The sequence below is a fragment of the Haliotis rubra genome, unplaced genomic scaffold, assembly GCF_003918875.1.
Source record: "Haliotis rubra isolate DU_JTF1 unplaced genomic scaffold, ASM391887v1 Scf204, whole genome shotgun sequence".
Classification (NCBI taxonomy): domain Eukaryota; kingdom Metazoa; phylum Mollusca; class Gastropoda; order Lepetellida; family Haliotidae; genus Haliotis; species Haliotis rubra.
Window position 1 is genome coordinate 1,227,770 of NW_025766048.1, and position 21,411 is coordinate 1,249,180.

A 21,411-nucleotide genomic window follows, 5' to 3' on the forward strand; every position below is an offset into this window, starting at 1 on the left:
CCCACACAGTACACAGTAGGTCTCACGCACCCCATACAGTACACAGTCCCACACAACCCACACAGTGCAGTCTCACAACCCCCACACAGTAAAAAGTAAGTCTCACGTACCCCATACAATACACAGTCTCACACCACCCACACAGTTCCCCATACAATACACAGTGGGTCTCAAGTACACCATACAGTACACAGTCCCACACCACCCACACAGTACAAAGTGAGTCTCACGTACCCAATACACTACACAGTCTCACACCACGCACACAGTACACAGTGGGTCTCACGTACCCCATACAGTACACAGTCTCACACCACCCACACAGTACACAGTGGGTCTCACACACCCCATACACTACACAGTCTCACAGTTGTGTGAGACCCAGTGTGTACTGTGTTGGTTGTGTGAGACCCACTGTGTACTGTGTGGGTTGTTTGAGCCCTACTGTGTACTGTGTGGGTTGTGTGACACTGTGTACTGTGTTGGTTGTGTGAGACCCACTGTGTACTGTGTGGGTTTGTGTGAGACCCACTGTGTACTGTGTGGGTTGTGTGACACCGAGTACTGTGTTGGTTGTGTGAGACCCACTGTATTGTGTTTGTTGTGTGAGACCCACTGTTTACTCTGTGGCTTGTGTGAGACCCACTGTGTACTGTGTGGGTTGTGTGACATCCACTGTGCACTATGTAGGTTGTGTGACACTGTGTACTGTTTGGGTGGTGTGACACTGTGTGTTATGTGGTTGTGTGAGACTCACTGTGTACTGTGTGGGTTGTGTGAGACGCACTGTGTACTGTGTGGGTTGTGTGAGACTGTGTACTGTATGAGGCACTTGAGACCCACTGTGTACTGTGTGGTTTGTGTGACACTGTGTAACTTTGTGGGTTGTGTGACACTGTGTACTGTGTGGGTGGTGGGAGACTGTGTACTGTGTGGGATATGTGAAACTGTCTCACACAACTCTAATAGTTCACCGTCTCACACAGTCCAAAGAGGATGTTTCTAATCTTACATTTTCCACACACTACACAGTAGGTCTCATAGAACTTGTGCGTGTTATGGGGAACGACAACATTGGGTTTATTTACCCGTTTTCTGAAGAATTGAGGCTCGCCTCGCCTTCCATGACCGGGGGACTCAAGTCTGGAGACGTCCTGCCGAGCGCTGTACACAGGTTAACGTCGTACAGCACGATCGTATTTAGGGTGGGTCCATAATGGCATGGGTGGTTTCACAATGACTGGTCGAACTGCGTCTCAGGTTGTCCAAGACAGGGCCTCAGGTTAATACTATCTCGAAACATAATTGCAACAGTCACGGTGCCATTTGCTAATTTTGCTAATACAATTGGTCTTACGTGTATGGTGGCAATACACAGATCAATGGTGGGATGACATCTCAATATTCTCAAGTAGGTATCGCCATGTCAGTTATTGATGCCACGTGTACGCACACCACTGGTGGAGAATGTGTTTCCCCGAGCTGGCATTTTGCTGGAGTCGGGCTATATTAAAGCCGTGTACCCGACGGCGAGGCAGTCGTCTTCCTAGCTGCGCGATGGAGGTATCAACAATTATATTCTTCAGTCTGCTGTTGTGTGGTGTGAAAGCCATCCATGCTGATGCCAGTTTGGCAGCCTTGGCTACACGGGTGCGTCTGGTGGAACGAGAGATCAATTTGTGGAAGCAGGATGCTGTTAATACTGACACTAACCTGATCAACAAGTTTGAAGTGTTGGAGTCATCACTGAAAGAAGAACTGACTGAAAGATTCCTCCCTCTCTTGATAAAGCCTCTCGTCAAACAAGCTATAACCGACATCATGAACGAAGACTATATTGGCAACATTATTACCGGACATGTTCTCAGGGAAGTTCAAAGCCTTAAAGCAAATGTGCAAAACACAAAGACACAGCTCAAAACCTTGGCAGAACAGCTGAGACGTGTTGAACGGGATAGAGACACTTACAGAAAGAGTCTTCGAAAACAACGTCGCAGTTTGACCAAAGACATCCGTGAATTACAGATTCAGCTCAATCACACTGTAGCTGACCTGCGTGATGCCAGGACCACGACGTGTCCCTTAACGACAGCAGGTGAGACTTTCGTCAGATATTAATACAGCTAAATTAACACTATATCTTGATATTCCAACCGGAAGATATGAAAATAACAACATTATTTCGTTTAAATTAAGCAAATGTTTTACAGTCATACTGCATGCACATTCAGTATCTGTCTTCTGCTTTTGAAACAATATGTTGCACGTGCATGTTCAGCGCTTTCATTGTGGAAAACGTTCAGGTCCAAATAATCATTTTTGTTTCAAAGGCTGTTTGTAAACTAGTGAACAAGATAACTTATTGTTTATAGTCAACATCATTTAGCGTTCAGAGGACATATTAACGTATTGCTTAGTGGCCATGGTAACATGGGGTTAACGGTCATGTCAGCGTATTGTTTATTGGCCATGTTAACTTTGGGTTCAAGGGACATGTCAACGTATTGTTTATTGGCCATGTTAACATAGACTTCACTGTACATGTCAGCGTATTGTTTATTGGCCATGTTAACATAGACTTCACGGTACATGTCAGCGTATTGTTTATTGGCCATGTTAACATAGACTTCACGGTACATGTCAGCGTATTGTTTATTGGCCATGTTAACATAGACTTCACGGTACATGTCAGCGTATTGTGTATTGGCCATGTTTACATAGACTTAACGGTTCATGTCAGCGTATTGTTTATTGGCCATGTTCACATAGGGTTCACGGGACATGGCAGCATATTGTTTATTGGCCATGTTAACATGGCTGTCACAGTACATATCAATGTATTGTTTAGTAGCCATGTTAACATAGGGTTCACTGTACATGTCAACGTATTGTTTATTGGCCATGTTAACATAGGGTTCACTGTACATGTCAACGTATTGTTTATTGGCCATGTTAACATAGGGTTCACGGGACATGGCAACGTAATGTTTACTGGTCATGTTAACACGGGGTTCACAGGACATTTGTCGCTTCTTGTGCCCCTTATCCACATTTTTGTTAGCACATCGTAACGTAGAGAACTAAATCAGTCAAACAAGACAGTTAAGATCAGTGAATAACTGAGACAGCACACTGAAACACACTGGATATGAGTTACAACCATAAACATGTGCCGTCGTCTTTGTCGGTATAGCCTTACAGTGCTCCAGTAAGATCTAGGGCCCCGCCCCTCTTATGCAGCTCGAACTGCCCCAACACTGACCCACCACCACCCAGGACTCGAACTCGGTTCATCAGGCTGGCTCAATATTACAATGAAATAGCCACACTTCCCGCTGTCCCCCCTCGCCCTATGTACAAATCCAGTAATGAGGTTGTATATGTGGGGCAAGCGTTACATATCTCATCTTATTGTATACCCATGGACAAATCCAGGAATGAGGCTATATATGACGGGCAAGCGTTACATATCTCATCTTATTATATACCAATGTACACCTCCAGTATGAGGCTATATATGTGGGGCAAGCGTTACATATCTCATCTTATTACATACCCATGTACAAATCCAGTAATGAGGTTATATATGTGGGGCAAGCGCTGCATATCTCATCTTATTATATACCCATGTACAACCCCAGACTCAAAAATCACTGCGTGAAATTTACAGGGAACTGATTAAAACCATGGTACATTGTATTCTGAATAGGCGGACGTGTTATGGATACTGTATATTAACATAAATATCTCGGTATGTATTTCACACGTGGACTGAGTTGAGGAATACATGCAGTCTACACTTAAAATAAACTCAGAAGACCACACATTGTCTTTCAAGGCTATTTTTAGTGTTTTAAACTCAGTGTAAGTACGACAATGGTCTTGTTTGACAGAATGATCGCAGCTATTTACATCTAAGCCTCTGCAGCCTTATGATATCCACATATGCATAGAAATGGACATTTATTTATATTTTTGTAAACAAATATTAGAAGTTTGGATACAAACAGTCAGTGAATTAGGGAAGTACCCGATATGCTTATACAATTCGTGTCCATGTCATGGCACAGTTAACACAAAGTGTGTTGTAATATGTTACTTTCATCTGATAAAACCGGAGGCCAAACTTCGGTTGGATAGAAATATTTCCATACTGAGTTGTTGATCAGGGTGCCATTCCACTAACCGGTCTTAGCCCTACGCCAATCGTAAACCCTAAAATCCCAATCTTAGTGTGACGTTACGATCAGCTTACCGTTCCACTAACCAATCTTACCCAAGTCAATCGTTAAGATCCAAAGTCTAAGTTGCTCAGGACCAACTTAGGATCGCTAAAATCAAACTTAGAGAAACCAAAGTGGTGGCTTTCATAGTCTATATGAAGAAGAAGAGCGAGCATTTCACCGTGAGCGTCCCCTAATTCTTTACTAACCATGAAATGAATTTGTTAATTCTGTGATGTAAACAAACACTGCACTGAAGCCTTACAAATGTCAGGCCAGTCTGACCACTGTCGTCATGGGAACACAGCCGAGGGTGTCGGTGTAATACATTTGTACAACAATATTACAACGTCATGGTTAAGAATAGGGACGGGTCGTGAAGTGAACAATGTTCTGAAACAAAAAGATACAAATATGTTTGATTTCACGTGCGTTTATTTGGTAAGGGATTCTAAATTTTAAGGCAGACCGCATGTTTTTCAAGACCATTGACTAGTCTACATTCTAGATACGTTATCAGACGGTGTGCTTGTGGCGAGGTAGAGGTCAGTCTGTCGTACAGACTCTGAAGCAAATATATCCAAGAAAGCCAACGCAAGTCTAGAAAATGTGGCAAGTCTAGATTTCCTCAGCTTCAGGTCTGAAAATGAAGAAAGTCTCAGGGCTCCTTTTCATTAGATCTATATTTCATTTATTTTTTACTATGAACATTTTTTTCAGTAAAATATGTTCATTTCAGAGACTAGTTGTTAGTCTAGGTAGAGGCGTTCAGCCGCACTTGCCCCTGAAACCAAGGTGCTCACTACCCTAATATTTTCCTCGAGGTTTTTTCTCCACGTTTACACTTGGTTCCAAAACTACTTCCTCGCATTTCTCTATCTCTCGCACGAAAGAGTATCGATCTAAGCTTGGATCGGATCGTAAGATCGGTTAGTGGAACGGGTGTATGTAACTTTTAGCTAAGTGGATTGTAAAATTGGTGTAACTTGCTAAGATTGATCTCAGGTAAGATCGGTTAGTGGAACGGCACCCAGTACAAGCAGTCAAGCGCCAAACGTTGCCATGCTCCTAACCTGAAACGTCACAATGACGTCATAGCTGGCAGCTTTGCGGCCGTGGTGTCGCCAGTCAAGGCATTTTATAGCTAGCAGTGAGATGTGTGGCTCGTGTTAGGACGTACGTTATTGGTGGGTAAGTTCTCAGTTTCTTAGACGAAATAGTGTAAATCTATATTGTAAAACTGCTGTAAAGCAGTATGAAGGTTACAGGAGTTTTAAGTTTCATCCTTTGAACTGATAACATTTACAACAGTCACGGAAGATTTTATGAGATTATTTTAAATCTCTCCAGTCAAGAAACGGTTGTGTTTCATGTGCATATTCGGACACTTGACGTCATTTCCATAGACTTACATGATATTTCAGGGGTAGCATAAATAATTTTCATGAGGTGAGTTTAGAATAGATTATTCTCAAATTTGACAGAAAAATTTGAAATCATCTCTGCTCTGCGCTCATAATTTCAGTTCAATTCTCCTGATCACTATGTAACTAATGACATCACATTTATCAACTTACTTATAGTTCCACAATGCACAATCCCATAGGCCGCCATGTTAAAGGAAATCACGGCACTGTACACGTGTTGATTAAATTGTTGTCATTCGATAAATAAGGAATGGAAAATTAAACAGATATTATGTGATTGTAGGTACGATGATTCCTCACAAATGTGCAAAATTTGACTTGGATCATACGAAAATTAAATTCATGAAAATTCTTTATGCTACATTAAATTAACATGTTTACAAGTCTATGGAAGTTACGTCAAGTGTCCGAATATAACTGGCCCGGGTCTATATCTTGTGTTCTGCGTCAATGAATAACTGCATTGCATTGAAATACGGTCATTGGACATAAGTATTCGTCATTGTGCATAATTTCTATAGATTTAATTGTTAATTTGGTGCTGCTAGAAACATCATCTTGAATTTATTTGTCGTTTAATCTTGTTCATATTTTACACGTGTCATGAATCATCTCAGCTGCAAAGACATAATTTCCGTTCTATTTTCCATTCAGTATTTCAAGAATGACTGCACTTTGATTGATGCGTCACATGGTTAAGACAAGTTTTAACATGGCAGTTTATGGGGAAAGAATACACAAGGTTGTATATATATGTTGCTCATGTAACTTCAATGCGGAAAATACTTGAAGGAACATTACATGGAAATTATGTATCTGTGACCAAGATGATTTCCTAACAACCTGCAAAATTAACGAAAACCGAATTAATGAAAATTATTACAGCTACACTAAATATCATGCAAGTCTATGAGAATTTTGCCGACTGACGAATACGTATGTCCCATGAGTATACTTTTAACACGGAAACCTTTATGTGGAACACATGTATTTCTGCAACACTTTTAAAAAATGCAGTAGAATGTAGATCATGGAAATGCAACTATGCTTTTTTCTCGTTATTTCTAATATTGAAACAGACGGAGAATGTTAATCACTCGTACAGCCGACATTTCGATCTTTACCACCACACACCGCCACGTGTTTGTACACTTGTTGTATATCAAAGCACGCTGCTTCCAACAACAAGTACGGTTGTGTCAGCTACAGTTTCCGCCTCAGTTAACAGTTGTGTGAGAATTACACTACCGGCATAGCTCGATATGCTGACATTTTGTGAATGCTTCACAGAGTTCGCCTGACACTGAATTACAACTGTGTTGCACAAACACCGAGGAAAGTTGCCATGCTGCCCTACACATTGCGTGATAAACACTGTTAAGTTTTAATCTGCTTCACATTAGAATTTACGGAATTGCCTAAAATACCATGTACAATGTACACTAAACAGGGAGGGTGGGGTGGGGACATAATGGAAAGGCATTTTGAATTCCAGTCACAATTAATGAAGTCAGACTAAGCAGGTGGTGATTCCATAAAGAGGAATTATGAGTAGGTATAAGTGCAGATGTTTTTGTTTCTTTATCTACTTTTACTTTCAGTGTAATAAGGTAAATAATAATGTATGTTTATATATGAAGTCCCCGTAGAAAATACTCGCCCCTAACCTAGCCCCAACCCTGGGGGCGAACAGATTCTTTAGTTTCACCGTTAATGTTTATATTTCAAAACAAAAAAACCCAATCTATTCAGTTACAGCATTTCAACAAAGAGGAGCATTTCAGTTGTTAACATACAGTCAGTGCACAGCTTATTACATTTTCAGATTCAAACTGTAAAAATAAATTTAGGAAGTATTCTTTTTTTTCCTGCAGAGACACGCGGTCTTTTATGAACAGGTATCTCAATCAAATCAAACCACATATTAATATTTAATACCTCTGCTATAACAGATGTATTTTGAATTTATTCATACATACTATTGAAAGGCAAAACATTTGTGGGAAGCGAAAACTGAGACCAGTAGTTATACTGACTGACTGAGTTTAATTTTACGCCGCTTTTAGCAATATTCCAGCAATATCACGGCGGGGGACACCAGAAATGGGCTTAACACATTGTGCCCACCAGTAGTTATAATGCTTATGTGCTATTTATAGTTTTCTGACTAAAATATTCCCTGTTTCAGCCTCCACTGACCCGAGCCCGAGCAACACGGCTTCACTAGCGCCAGTGACGACACAAGACTCTGATCTACACGGTAGGTTAGAAAACCCAGCAGGCAGGAAGCTCAGTCCTTAATTTTTCTTTCATTTAACACGCTGATGTATATACCTGTGGAGAATCTGACCTGAGGGATGAGTCTCACCTATTATATCGATCGACGTTCATGTTGTCAATCACAGGATTTCAAACTGTAAAAGCTAAATTTAGGAAGGGTTACTTTTTTCCTGCATAGACACGCGGTCTCGGTGAAGAGTTATCTAAATCAAATTGAACCATATATATTTAATACTTCTTCCATAAAAGATGTATTTGGAATTAAATCATACATAATATTGAATGGCAAAACATAAGTTGAAAGGCGAAAACTGAAGCTAGTAGTTCTATAGTTTTGTGAACAACATATTCCCTGTTTCAGCCTCGACTGACCCGAGCCCGAACACCACGGTTCCACCAACGCCAGTGACGACAGAAGACCCTGATCCACACGGTAGGTGGGAAAACCCAGCAGGCAGCCTTATATCTTATTGCCCTAATACATACCAAACAACAGTTGTACTGACATTATCAACTTGTAAAGTTCAACAAACATCAACACTCTCCAGCCGAACACAAGATATTGCTACAACTTCTGGCTCTAACAGAAAGTTCTGTATTAAACACACCATCGTTTATCCCAGAAACCACATGTTGACATTCCCGCCATGTTGTATTGTTGTCAGCCATGATGGAATTGTTTAAGTGATGCAGCAATGTCCGAGTCACGTATCAACATGGTGAAGACATTGTAGATGTGTGACACAGATGTCTGATGTTTACTTTGTGTTGTAGCGACTCCATCACCAGCAGCAGGCCGCCGCGTCTACTCCGCCAGCAAGGACGGTGACCTGGAGACAGTGAAGCTGATCCTGTCAGCAGGTCACGTGGACATCAACACGAGAGGAGGAGACTACAGCGCGACACCGGTGATGGCGGCAGCATGGAACAGACACAGCGATGTGGTGGAGTTCCTGGTGGGTAGAGGAGCTGATGTGTCACTGGTCGACAGGGACGGTGACAACGTCCTTCACTACGCCTGTATGGGTGGAGACCTGGAGACGGTGAAGCTGATCGTGTCCCTGAACGTGGTGGACGTCAACAGTAGAGGATGGTACAGCAGGACACTGGTGTTGAGGGCATCATGGTGGGGACACAGCGATGTGGTGGAGTTCCTGGTGGGTAGAGGGGCTGATGTGTCGCTAGTGGACAGTGACGGTAACAACGTCCTTCACTGCGCCTGTGCTGGTGGAGACCTGGAGACGGTGAAGCTGATCGTGTCCTGGAACCTGGTGGACATCAACGCCAGGAACAACAACGGGCGGACAGCGGTCGGCTGGGCGAAACACAAGGGACATCAGCGAGTGGTGGAGTTCCTGGAGTCACGTGGTGGACACTGAAGTCGGTGTCGGTGTGGACGGAGACGGGGCACATGTCGCTACTGACACTGACGTGGTGTGTGCCGTCCACGTTGTCTTGGGTCACGATTCACGTGATTTCCTTTTACTTTGTGAATATAAATATAACTTGTTGAAAGTATTTTCAGACATTTTGTCATTTGTTGTGTTTGTAGCCTCGCAGGATCAGGTAAGAAAATTGTGAAGTGAGTGTAAATATAAACGGTGAGTGATTGTATGTAAACGTCGCCCGCCTTAACATTATTCTGTGTTAATTTTGTTCTGAGAATATCGCAAATTGTGAAACCGACAAGAACAAACTGTTTGTTTACATGTCGCTGCACTCTGTGACATCAGACTGAGCCGCGGTTGACCCAGTGACATGGCGCCATTTGTACAGTGACAGTGACGTCACACTGCTGGTGACGTCACAGATATACACTGAGGTGCACGGCGTCTTCTCGGCCAGATAGGACAGAGAGCGGCGCAATGCTGGCATCGTGCCATACAGCACAAACAGTATCTGTCAAATACCATGTGTTGGGTATCGTTTAACAAGGGAAGGATGGACATCTGTAGCTGATTACTACTGAGATTTAACCTTGTTGGTGCCACAGGGAAATGTACCCTTTCTGTAGTGACAAAACACACAATATACAAAATCAAACACATGACAATCATCACCCACAACATCTCATATTTGTTAACCCTGGATGCCGGAATGACAAACACTTCCCCCTCTTCTCTGTTTCCTGATCTAACATATTGTTTTTTAGGTAAAGTACAATTGCTGAAATGACCAGTAAGAATTATGTACATGGTAAATCTCGCCATTTTTGGACACATGAAAAGTTCGCCATTCGCGGCACCGTTTACTGTATGTTGTAAAGGTAAATATATGATATTAACCCGTTGAACTGAATTTGAAAAATAGCCAGTTAGTGATTAGTGGTATGTGTTTTTTATCAAGTCGCCAATGACTATACTGAAACCCCGCCTATAACCCTGGAATCGTTTGGACCGTCTCGGGAGCAGGCAAACACACACGCCGAAGTGAGCTCTCCGTTATGTTTGATAGTTTTTACTGAAGCATGTTTCACGTAAGCTGGTCATGAGACGCCAATTACATCACTTAGGGGATAACTGTACTGTGTTTGACGAATTGGGGACGTATACCGGTGGTTATATAGCCGCAAATTTAGTTATATCGGCGACGCGCAAGCGGAACCGATATAGCGTTAAATTTGCGGCTATATAACCACCGGTATACGTCCCCAATTCGTCAAACACAGCTACAAAGTTATCCCCGATAATTCAACTCGTTTTACGCTGTTTTTCGTGAAAGAAATTCATTATTTAAACCAGGTCAAAGTTCCTCTAGGTCAAAGGTTAATCATATCACTCCTTGAACTTACACCATCGCCAGAAAAAGTAGTTCCCTTTTCAAACTACACACGTTTATCATGTGCACACAGACTAAATCTGACAATGAAGAATAGATCATAGTATTATAGATAAAATGGAAGGAATCATGATGAAACCGCCCTCTAGTTACAGAAACGAGCCGCCCGCTGATTCCTTAACTACGGGCCATTATCAGTTCTGTTGTCAAATGACGTCATAGCAGGTGACGTCACGCTCCATAATAACGTCATAATCTTGTTTCATGATCTAACAGTGTTGGGTCAACAGCCCGTTGCGAGTAAGTTGTTTGAACTTAAAATTAAATTTATGATACTATTTTGTCGTTTTTAACACAATATCCACCCATTTTAGCTGGATAGGGCAGTTAATTGACCTATGGCTTCTGCAAATGACAATGTCCTGCAAAGCAGCGTTATCCCAAAAGTGTAGGGATACATTTAAAGGTTTTGGTGAAGCGGTTTTCAAATTGCGACCGTATATGCTGATTATACGGTCGGATATTTATAGCATTGACCAATCAGAACTCGTGTTACATACTAAGTTGAATTAGAATGTGGCTTGACATAACTGACACACGCATAGAGACGAGGGGCGTAACTCCGCTAGGCTTTACACGATGTCATTGTAACTCAGGTCACTTGGAGAGAGTTCACTGTTGAGAAGGACACTTTATTTTCGTGAGGTTTCGTTCACGATGAACCAGACTATTCCAATACACACTGTAACCGGATACGTTTTGGTAGTATCAGAAATTACAAGAAATGTTGAAAGCGCACAACATGTGAAATCATTACCTCGTGGTTTGTTTTATAGATTTGTTTGCGACGTCGGAAAATAGGACAGTTGTATGTCCATTAGTTAATATATGTACCTCACATAATGTACGTAGATTCTATAGAGACTTCGGTTTGGCAGCCGTGCTTTCCACAGAACATGAAATGAATTACTTACAATTTAAATAAATGTCCTGAATAGTTGATTGTGTATTTTGATTTACCGTAAATGATACAATAGTTCCAAACATATGAGCATATTTTCAGGACAGGAGTTTCCTCTGTTCATAATGGTGTTGCTATTTCTCTACAAAAGTAAACAATTAAAGATGAAGAAATAGACCCTTTTGTATGGGACTGTCAGAATAATTATGTGAGGTTTGTTCCAAGGAATATTGACTATTGCACACCTTATGCACAAAGCACGTGTTGCAGTTATGCCTACATTTCATCTAACACTTGTGTACAGGTTACAAATTTTAATATTATTATGGTGTACTACACTAACTGTGTCACTTTCGTCTTTAAATATTGTTCAAACAAGCAAACACTTGCAAAGGATAAAAACACGTATAGCCTATATCCATGTATGATATGATACTGAATAAGCCTAAATGTAATCATTTTTTATATGGTGAGTGAGTGAGTGAGTTTAGTTTTACGCCGCACTCAGCAATATTCCAGCTATATGGCGGCGGTCTGTAAATAATCGAGTCTGGACCAGACAATCCAGTGATCAACAGCATGAGCATCGATCTGCGCAATTGGGAACCGATGACATGTGTCAACCAAGTCAGCGAAACTGACCACCCGATCCCGTTAGTCGCCTCTTACGACAAGATAGTCGCCTTTTTATGGCAAGCACATGGGTTGCTGAAGAACTATTCTACCCCGGATCTTCACGGGTCTTTTTTATATGGTGACGGAGTAAGTATATACTAGAATATAGAGGTTGACATCCATAAACCTCTCTTCCTTATGTGCATCACTTCTGACTGGCCTGAAGGCTAAATGTAGATAATGAAATAACCTTCGTGAAAAAAAAGTATCTAAAAGATATATACATTATCAAACGCTAAGTTGCTTGACGGTGTGACTGTGTTTACCGACATTTATCTCAAACAAATTGCTCAACATGTACAAAAATTTTGACATACGACATCACTACCAATAGCAGATTTATTTTATATAACACTGACATCGGCACGCAGGGGGCTTCCCTGTCCTGCCTTTAGAATCCCTCACCAAATAAGCGCACGTGAAATCAAACATATTTGTATCTTTTTCTTTCAAAATATTGTTGCAATTCACGACCTGTCCCCATGCTTAACTGTGACGTTGCAATATTGTTGCACTAATGTATAACACTCGTCGTACGAGCCAAATGTTGCTATTATATGGGTTTGTAAGGCTTCAGTGCAGTGTTGTTATCACTTACGGAAATTAACAGAATATTTTTATGCTGTCATTTTTAATTTTGAAGAATTCTGTCATTTTCAATTCTGAAGGGGTTTTTAGGTGGCCTTGGTTCCGTTTAAAAGGAGCCAAATAAATTTTAAATTACTGTGGGTGGGAAAGAGTTTTTTGTGTGTGTATCTCTGTCTTTTCCTCCTTGCTGGTTATGTTGTTCAACCAAGCACTACACGCATGTCAATAGAAGTATATTATATGAATCCCTCATCAAAAACATGCGTGTCGGGTGTTAGGTGAAAACCAACCGTGCGTTATCTAAACGGCAGTAGGATTTCAGCAATCAAGAATGAGGATTGGACCAGGTAACATTGATTAATTGGAGAATCTCTGCTGGCTAGTGGTACTACATAAAAATCATGTGTCTAGGCTCTCAACACCACCGAACACCCACTGGCCTTCGACAACATGACATTTATGCAGTCAGGCGCGTAGCAAGCCATTTTTTTCCTGTAAGCCCGATAGGTATCAGGGCTTTATATTTAGATGGTATTTAGGACTTGTCCAACCTTTTTAGCAACAATCATGTATAAGCCCGGGCCTTTTTTATAATGGTAGCTGCCCCCCTGGCAGTGTATGAAATAAGCCAAGAACCCACCCACACATCAGGGCTGTTAACTTTTAAAATGTTACCAGCCCAAAATGGATTTAACCAGACCAGACAACGTTTTACTGGAACATTATTTTAACGTTTTGACCAGACCATAGGGCTGGCTAGCTGTAACTTTAGACCGTCCGTCAGAAATCTAGCCCATCTCGGGTTGTCGGACGGGCCTTATTCCATTCACTGATTTAGGCAATTTTTAGTTACCAAACTTTCCCCAACAATGATACCTGGCCCTCCTATCTCTGAAAGAAACATTTTCAAAAGTTTACTAATGAAAGAGGCTGTGAGTGACATTTGACGTCACTTCAGGTTAAAGGCACAGGCTCACGTGCCTTTGCGAGGATTAATGATGTTTAATAAAACATTTGAGTGAGTGAGTTAAAATTTATCGTCACATCGGCAATATTTCAGCAATATCTTGACGAGAACAATTAATTGGTACACATACGAAGTAATAGTAAATTATAAAAGCCTGCCTACGAAGGACAGTAAAATAACTAGATTATCACAAAGAATAATTTAAAAACTAGTAATTATATCTAAAACAGTTTAACTATAGTTGACAATACAATATAAAACCGGGCTATAGATTGCTAACAACTGAAGGTAGATCACCATACTAGGGACCATGGGGACTTACAGTACTTTTGCTTCCTGCATGGACCCTAGCTGGATTTACACCATCCCTCAGCTATTAGCAATTTTAGATATTCAAGCCACAAATTAAAAGAACATATATTCTACGATTAAAAATAACAGTAGATTTAAATTTACATTGAATGCTTTGGGACTGACGTACCCTCTCAGGAGGACAATAATTTTACAATACTTCAACCCCCTTTGAGGGCACAGCCACTAACAATCTCAGTTATTAATCTAAACTACCAACAATAAAATATTTAACTATTTACAGATCAGTATGCTAACAACTGAAGGTAGATCACCATACTAGGGACCATGGGGACTTACAGTACTTTTGCTTCCTGCATGGACCCTAGCTGGATTTACACCATCCCTCAGCTATTAGCAATTTTAGATATTCAAGCCACAAATTAAAAGAACATATATTCTACGATTAAAAATAACAGTAGATTTAAATTTACATTGAATGCTTTGGGACTGACGTACCCTCTCAGGAGGACAATAATTTTACAATACTTCAACCCCCTTTGAGGGCACAGCCACTAACAATCTCAGTTATTAATCTAAACTACCAACAATAAAATATTTAACTATTTACAGATCAGTATGCAAATCTAATTCTTTTAAAAATTCAACTATTAAATGATAATTAACATTATAAAAAAGATCCTTCAAAGTTTTGACATTGAAATACTTATCCCTTGTGATGGAATATTCAACACAGTCAAGCAGGACATGCTTGACCGTGATTCTTTCATCACAAGGGATGCAAAACGGAGGATCTTCGCCTTTCAGTAAATACTGGTGAGTATATCTAGTGTGGCCAATGCGACATCGTCGCATAATGACCTCTTCAAATCTGGACTGACAACCCAAGTAGGTGTAACCAATGTAGGGTTTTATTGCATGTAATTTATTAATACCTACTTGGGTGTCCCACTTCTTTTGCATTAGATCGCGGATGTATGTTCTAATGCTGGCTTTATAATCAGAGTATGGGATAAGAAGTGGTGTCACAGATTTATTGAGTGCTGCCTTGGCAGCAAAATCGGCCATTGTATTCCCAGAAATGCCAACGTGGCTGGGTAACCAACAGAAGACGATGTCGCATTGGCCAGTAGCAAGATCATTATATAATTCGATTATATCAATTAAAAGTGGATGTTTGCAAGAGAGATTTTTCATAGCCTGAAGACAAGAAAGAGAGTCAGAAAATATTATATATTGTTTATGTTTGGGATGTCTTTGAATATATTTAAGAGCCGTTAATATGGCGTTGCTTCTGCTGTAAATATAGAGCTGTTATCAGGTATTCTAGAAGATATTGTTCGGGATCCCAATGACAGTGGCACATGCCACTGCGCCACCGTCCTTGGACCCGTCTGTAAATAAGGATTTGTATGTATTATATTTGATTTTTAATTGACTAAATTCTTGTTTATACTGTAATTCATTTGTTTCTGATTTTTTAAATGTAGTTAATGTTAGGTCAACTTGTGGCCTAACCAATTGCCAAGGCGGAGAAGAAAGAAAACGGGAAGGAGCTATATGTTCTAGCTCAATGCCAGCAGAAGAAAGGAAAGGTTTCACTCTTATACCAAGAGGCGGAACAAGAGAAGGCTTCTTGTTATACAGATCTTCATATAGTGGATTAAAGACACAGTTATATGCAGGGTTTGACTCATTGGAATAAAGTTTTGTAATATACTGTAAAGTTAATTTTATACGGCGGTGTGTAAGAGATGGCTCATCAGCCTCGACGTAGAGATGGTCAACAGGAGAAGTTCGAAAGGATCCAAGACAAAGTCTCAGACCTTGGTGGTGGACAGAATCAAGTAGATTTAGGTTGCTTTTGCAGGCTCCACCATATACGATGGAGCCATAATCAAGTTTCGAGCGGACCAATGAGCGATATAGGTGGAGGAGGGTAGTTTGATCCCCTCCCCACTTTGAGTTGGAAACAACTTTCAACAAGTCAAGTGCCTTCAGGCATTTAGTTTTAAGGGATTTAATATGCGGAAGAAAGGTTAAATGGGAGTCAAAAATTAAACCCAAGAACTTGGCAGCCTTCACAACTTTGATGGGTGTGCCATTTAAAGATAGTTCAGGGTCTTTATGTGGTTTGTATTTACGGCAGAAATGAATACAATTAGTTTTGGATTTAGAGAATTTAAATCCGTTTTCAAGACACCATTTATCTATTTTGTTTAAAAACAACTGCAGTTGCCGTTCAATAGTATGCATATTTTTCCCACGACAAGAAATATTAAAATCATCCACAAATAATGATCCATCGATTGAATCAGTTAAAACCTTGGATAAACTGTTGATCTTAATACTAAACAGGGTGACAGACAAAATACTGCCTTGCGGGACACCCTGATCCTGATTATAATGATCAGACAGGGTTGAACCCACTCGGACTTGAAATTGTCTATCATTTAAAAAGTTCGTTATAAATTGAGGCAAACGGCCTCGTAATCCAAAATCATGTAAATCTCTTAATTGGCATATTTCCACGTAGTGTCATATGCTTTTTCTAGATCAAAAAAGATAGACACAGCGTGTTGTTTATTAATTAGAGCGTTTTTAACAAATGATTCTAAACGCACTAAGTGATCGACAGTACTTCTGTTTTTACGGAAACCACATTGTATATCTGTTATAAGGTTATTAGTTTCCAAGTACCAAACAAGTCGATTATTTATCATGCGTTCCATAGTTTTGTAAACACAGCTAGTTAGTGAAATAGGTCTATAATTGGACGGATCTGTATGATCACGTCCAGGTTTAGGTATTGGTACTACTATGGCGTCACGCCATGAGGGAGGAAAGTTACGTGATGTCCAAATATCATCAAAAATATTTAAAAGAGTTTCTAGACAGGATTCTGGTAAGTGCTTCAGGAGTTGATAATGTATGTTATCAGCTCCTGTAGCAGTATCGTGAGCTTGATCAAGGGCAGTATGGAGCTCGTGAACGGAAAATAGTTCATTTTAATCTTCCCCAGTATCTGAATTGAAATTAATAGGTTTCTTTTCTTGTTGGTGTTGATATTGTTGGAATTTAGGCACATAATTAGAAGAGGAAGAGTGTTTAGCGAGAGTTTCGCCCAGTTTATTTGCAATATCTGATTTATCGGTAAGTAATTGATCTCCTTCTTTGAGATGATGGACACTAGATTTAGTACCTTTACCTTTAATTTTCTGTACCATGTTCCATACTTTGGACATGGGAGTTCGAGAAATTAGTTTTGATACATAATTTTGCCAAGATTGGTGTTTATACTGTTTAAAGGTACGCCGCGCATTAGCATTTACAATTTAAAATTTATTTAAATTCTGCACCTTAGGGTGGCGACGGAAATAATGTTCTGCTTTTTTCCGTGCCTTCCGAGCTTGTTTGCACTCATTATTAAACCATGGTTTTCGAATGTGTGGAATTGCAGAGGACTTTGGAATACACTCGTCAGCTATGGTATTCAGTTCATCAGAAAAACATTTTATAGCATCAGGAACATCAATAAAACGTTCAGGTTTAAGTTTGACAACACACAAGGTTTCATATAAAGGCCAGTTAGCCTTTTTAAAATGCCATCGTGAAGTTGGAGGAACATCAGTTGGGGTTACACGTTTCAGTATAGTAGGAAAATGGTCACTTCCACAAAGGTCATCGTGGACTGACCATTCAAATTCATTTAGTAAGTTGGAGTCAGTTATTGACAGATCAAGGGCTGAATATGTTCCTGTACCAGGATGTAAATATGTATCTGTACCATCATTGTATATACATAAATTATTATTTGAAATAAAATCCTCTAGAATTTTACCTTTAGTGTTTATGGCTGCACTCCCCCCAGAGTGGATTGTGGCCATTCAAATCACCCATGAGTACACATGGTTTGGGAAGTTGATCATAGAGTGTTTGAAGATCAGCCAGCAGAAGAGTTGATGATGGCGGAATGTACAATGAACACAGAGTAAGTGTAACGTTCAAGGTAAGTCGCACTGCAACTGCTTGGAGATTTGTTTTGAGTGTCACAGGACTGTGGATAGTGTCATGTCTTACAAGAATGGATGATCCTCCAGTGGCCCTATCACCTGCAGGAGAATAATGATGATAGGCGTTGAACTGACGAAAGTTTAAAGAATCTCTCTGCTTCAGATACGTTTCTTGTAAGCAGATCGCTGACGGTTGGAAATCCTGGTCTAATAGATGTAGTTCATTTAGATTAGTTTTAAGACCCCTACAATTCCACTGTATAATGTTTGATGAAACTATTTCTTCGGGGGGGTTTATTGGGGATCTACCCCTTGCCTTTCTAGAGGGCGACTGACTATGTGCCCTATGTTGGATGATGTCAGAAACATCCATGGCTTCAAGAGATCCGAACTTATTGTATAATTGGATCTTATCTTCTGACCCTTTTGAGGCTTTGCCACTTTGATATTTCTGAAAAGATTCTTTGTTTGGTTTGACCTTATTTTTTGACACGTGCTTCTCATAATTTCCAGTGGGAAGTTTTGGATTCGACTGTGATGATGATTTATCCTTCGAAGTTGACCGAGAGTGAACTGCAACTGTGACTGGTGTTGCAAATAGTGATTCAACAGTTTGCGTTGACTGGTGAGGTGAATATACCTCAGGTGTAACCGTGTCAACCCATGTCAAATCAGTTTGACATGATGTGGATGAAGTGGATATAGTTGCAGCTACTGTTTGATTCATTCCAGTGGATGCTGTAGTAACTGAGGCATATGACTCATTTCGTTCTGAGGTCTGAACGACAAGTTTTCTTGGCATCAGCAAAACTAATATTTCTTGTGAATTTAATTTTATTTATCTGCATTTGTTGTTTCCATTGTGGACAGTCTTTGGAAAAGGATGAATGAGTGCCAGAGCAGTTTGTGCATTTTTTAAAGTTACTATCACAGTCTTCAGTTACATGAGATTTTTCACCGCAGTGAGCGCATGTTATAGAATTTGTGCAGCTATTGACACCATGTCCATACTTTTGACACTTAAAACATCTCAGTGGGTTTGGAATATAAATGTCAACTCTGATATTACAATATCCTGCTTTAATTGACGTTGGAACAGTTGGAGAAGAAAAATAAAATAAGTAGGTATTTGTAGGTCTACTTTCAGAATTTTTCCGGGTTGTGAATCGTTTCACAAAAGTCACTCCTTGGTCCTTCATTTCTGAGACGATGTCCAGTTCACTCATGTCAGCAAACAGTTGGTCCCTGTCTCTTACGATTCCTTTACTTGAGTTCAAAGTTCTATGTGGAGAAACCGAAACTGGTATTCCAACGAACAACTCAGTTGACATCAGATTTGATGATTGCTGTTGTCTACTACATTCTATGAGCAGAGATCCTGTGCGCAATCGATTTATATAACGGACGTCACCTGCAATACCATGTACACCTTTTGATACTGCAAAAGGATTGAGTCTAAAGGTGATTTGTCAAGTGTCTCCATAACTAGAAATCGTGGCCTATATTCGTTTGAGTTTGAAGGTCGTTGGTCGTCATCATCACTGTCCAATTGACGCTTGTTACGTTTTAGGGGGGGGGGTTGTATTCCATAGTAAGTGTTAAAGTTTCATCATCCGAGCTCCCCACCCACCACGGAGTATCACAAGGACAATGCTAAAAACAAGTGGGTCTCCATCTTGCAGCACCAAGGATACTCGGATGATATACGCCAGCAGAAGAGTTGTAAATAACTAATCCACCAGATTGGCCCATGAGCCACCGCCTTCTGGGCATAAGACTCTAGGCAAAGTTCATAACATCATAGTTCAAAATCACAAAAGTTTTAGATGAACACTTAGGCCAAGTCCGAAATTAAAATAATTCCAAATCAGATTTGTGCAATGACATACAGAGATATATAGTCCATACACAGGGCTTGGCGTGACCAGCCGATTGATAGAACCCGGGCCAGTTCTACCACCCGTCTAGGTGAAGTAAGGGGCGAAGTGGTGTGTTGGGCAAAGGAACACTGTTCCTGGAACCAGTGCCCTCAACCACCAGCCTCCCGTCCTCCACCGACACAGGGGCGCAACCCACGGCAAACGGGTTGGTGGACCAAATATCCCCCCGGGTCCACAACGGGGGGTTGAAGGGCGCTTAGCGTTACCCAGCACCCACCACGAGGAGGTGGCCCTTCATGGGTGCCATAAAACATTTGAGATGACCCCCGACTCGAAATGCTTCACAATACATTATGACATGTATTGTACTGTGTAGCATTTCGAGTTGGGGGGTTATCTCAAAAACTAATTTTGTTAATCTTTAATCTTCCTCGCAAAGACACGAGGGCCTAGGCCCTGAAGGTGAGAAAGTGTGAAAACTGTATGTTTCTGTGTTTACATGTCAACCAGGCGTAGTCTTACGAGCAAAATGTTCGTTTTCACCAGATATATTTAGTTTGATATCATCTGGACACTTGATATTGATGACAAAGACCATTTGTTATTTTATTCTAAAATGTATGAGAAATTCAGTTATGTATTTGTTGCAGATGAATGTGAAATATACGTGACGTTATTGTGGTCTCATGACCGGGCCTTGTGAAACGTGATTATGTAAATACATGTACTATCCAATATGTCGGAAAGCTCACTTCGGCGTTTGTGTTTCTCTATTTTCCACACTATCCAATTCTAGGTATATTCCGATTAATGATCCGATTTTTACGTTTGTCAACATGCAGAAAACAACTCCTCCAATCGCGGTGTCGTAGCCTTTCACAAATGGCGACATTTACGATTTACGTAATGTTGCCACAGCCGATAGTGGATGGTGTCAAGACACAGACGATAGTGGATGGTGCCAAGACACAGACGATAGTGGATGGTGTCAAGACACAGACGATAGTGGATGGTGTCAAGACACAGACGATAGTGGATGGTGTCAAGGCACAGACGATAGTGGATGGTGTCAAGGCACAGACGATAGTGGATGGTGTGAAGACACAGACGATAGTGGATGGTGTGAAGACACAGTCGATAGTGGAAGGTGTGAAGACACAGACGATAGTGGATGGTGTCAAGACACAGACGATAGTGGATGGTGTCAAGACACAGACGATAGTGGATGGTGTCAAGACAGACGATAGTGGATGGTGTCAAGACACACGATAGTGGATGGTGTCAAGACACAGACGATAGTGGATGGT

At 40.7% G+C, this 21,411-nt stretch overlaps 1 protein-coding gene and 1 long non-coding RNA gene across 2 annotated transcripts; both read left to right on the plus strand.

Moving 5' to 3' along the window:
* Window positions 1-1,507: 1,507 nt before the first annotated feature.
* On the plus strand, window positions 1,508-9,448 carry LOC124275923. The gene is made up of 5 exons (XM_046711623.1): window positions 1,508-2,095; window positions 7,839-7,910; window positions 8,292-8,363; window positions 8,705-9,000; window positions 9,202-9,448. Exons 1-5 carry the CDS (start codon window positions 1,558-1,560, stop codon window positions 9,307-9,309), a joined length of 1,086 nt encoding a protein of 361 aa, XP_046567579.1. The 5' UTR covers window positions 1,508-1,557; the 3' UTR covers window positions 9,310-9,448.
* Window positions 9,449-13,393: 3,945 nt separating this feature from the next.
* Window positions 13,394-18,864, plus strand: LOC124275929. Its single transcript, XR_006898382.1, has 3 exons — window positions 13,394-13,640; window positions 15,542-15,549; window positions 18,855-18,864. It is a non-coding gene; the product is annotated as an uncharacterized LOC124275929 (long non-coding RNA).
* The last annotated feature ends 2,547 nt before the right edge of the window (window positions 18,865-21,411 follow it).

Excerpts from the sequence above, each read along its gene's own strand:
- LOC124275923 (XM_046711623.1), top strand. The coding sequence starts at position 1,558 with ATGGAGGTATCAACAATTATATTCTTCAGTCTGCTGTTGTGTGGTGTG. Across the intron at positions 7,911-8,291 it reads ACAAGACTCTGATCTACACG|CCTCGACTGACCCGAGCCCG; the intron begins GTAGGTTAGAAA and ends TCCCTGTTTCAG. Across the intron at positions 8,364-8,704 it reads AGAAGACCCTGATCCACACG|CGACTCCATCACCAGCAGCA; the intron begins GTAGGTGGGAAA and ends TTTGTGTTGTAG.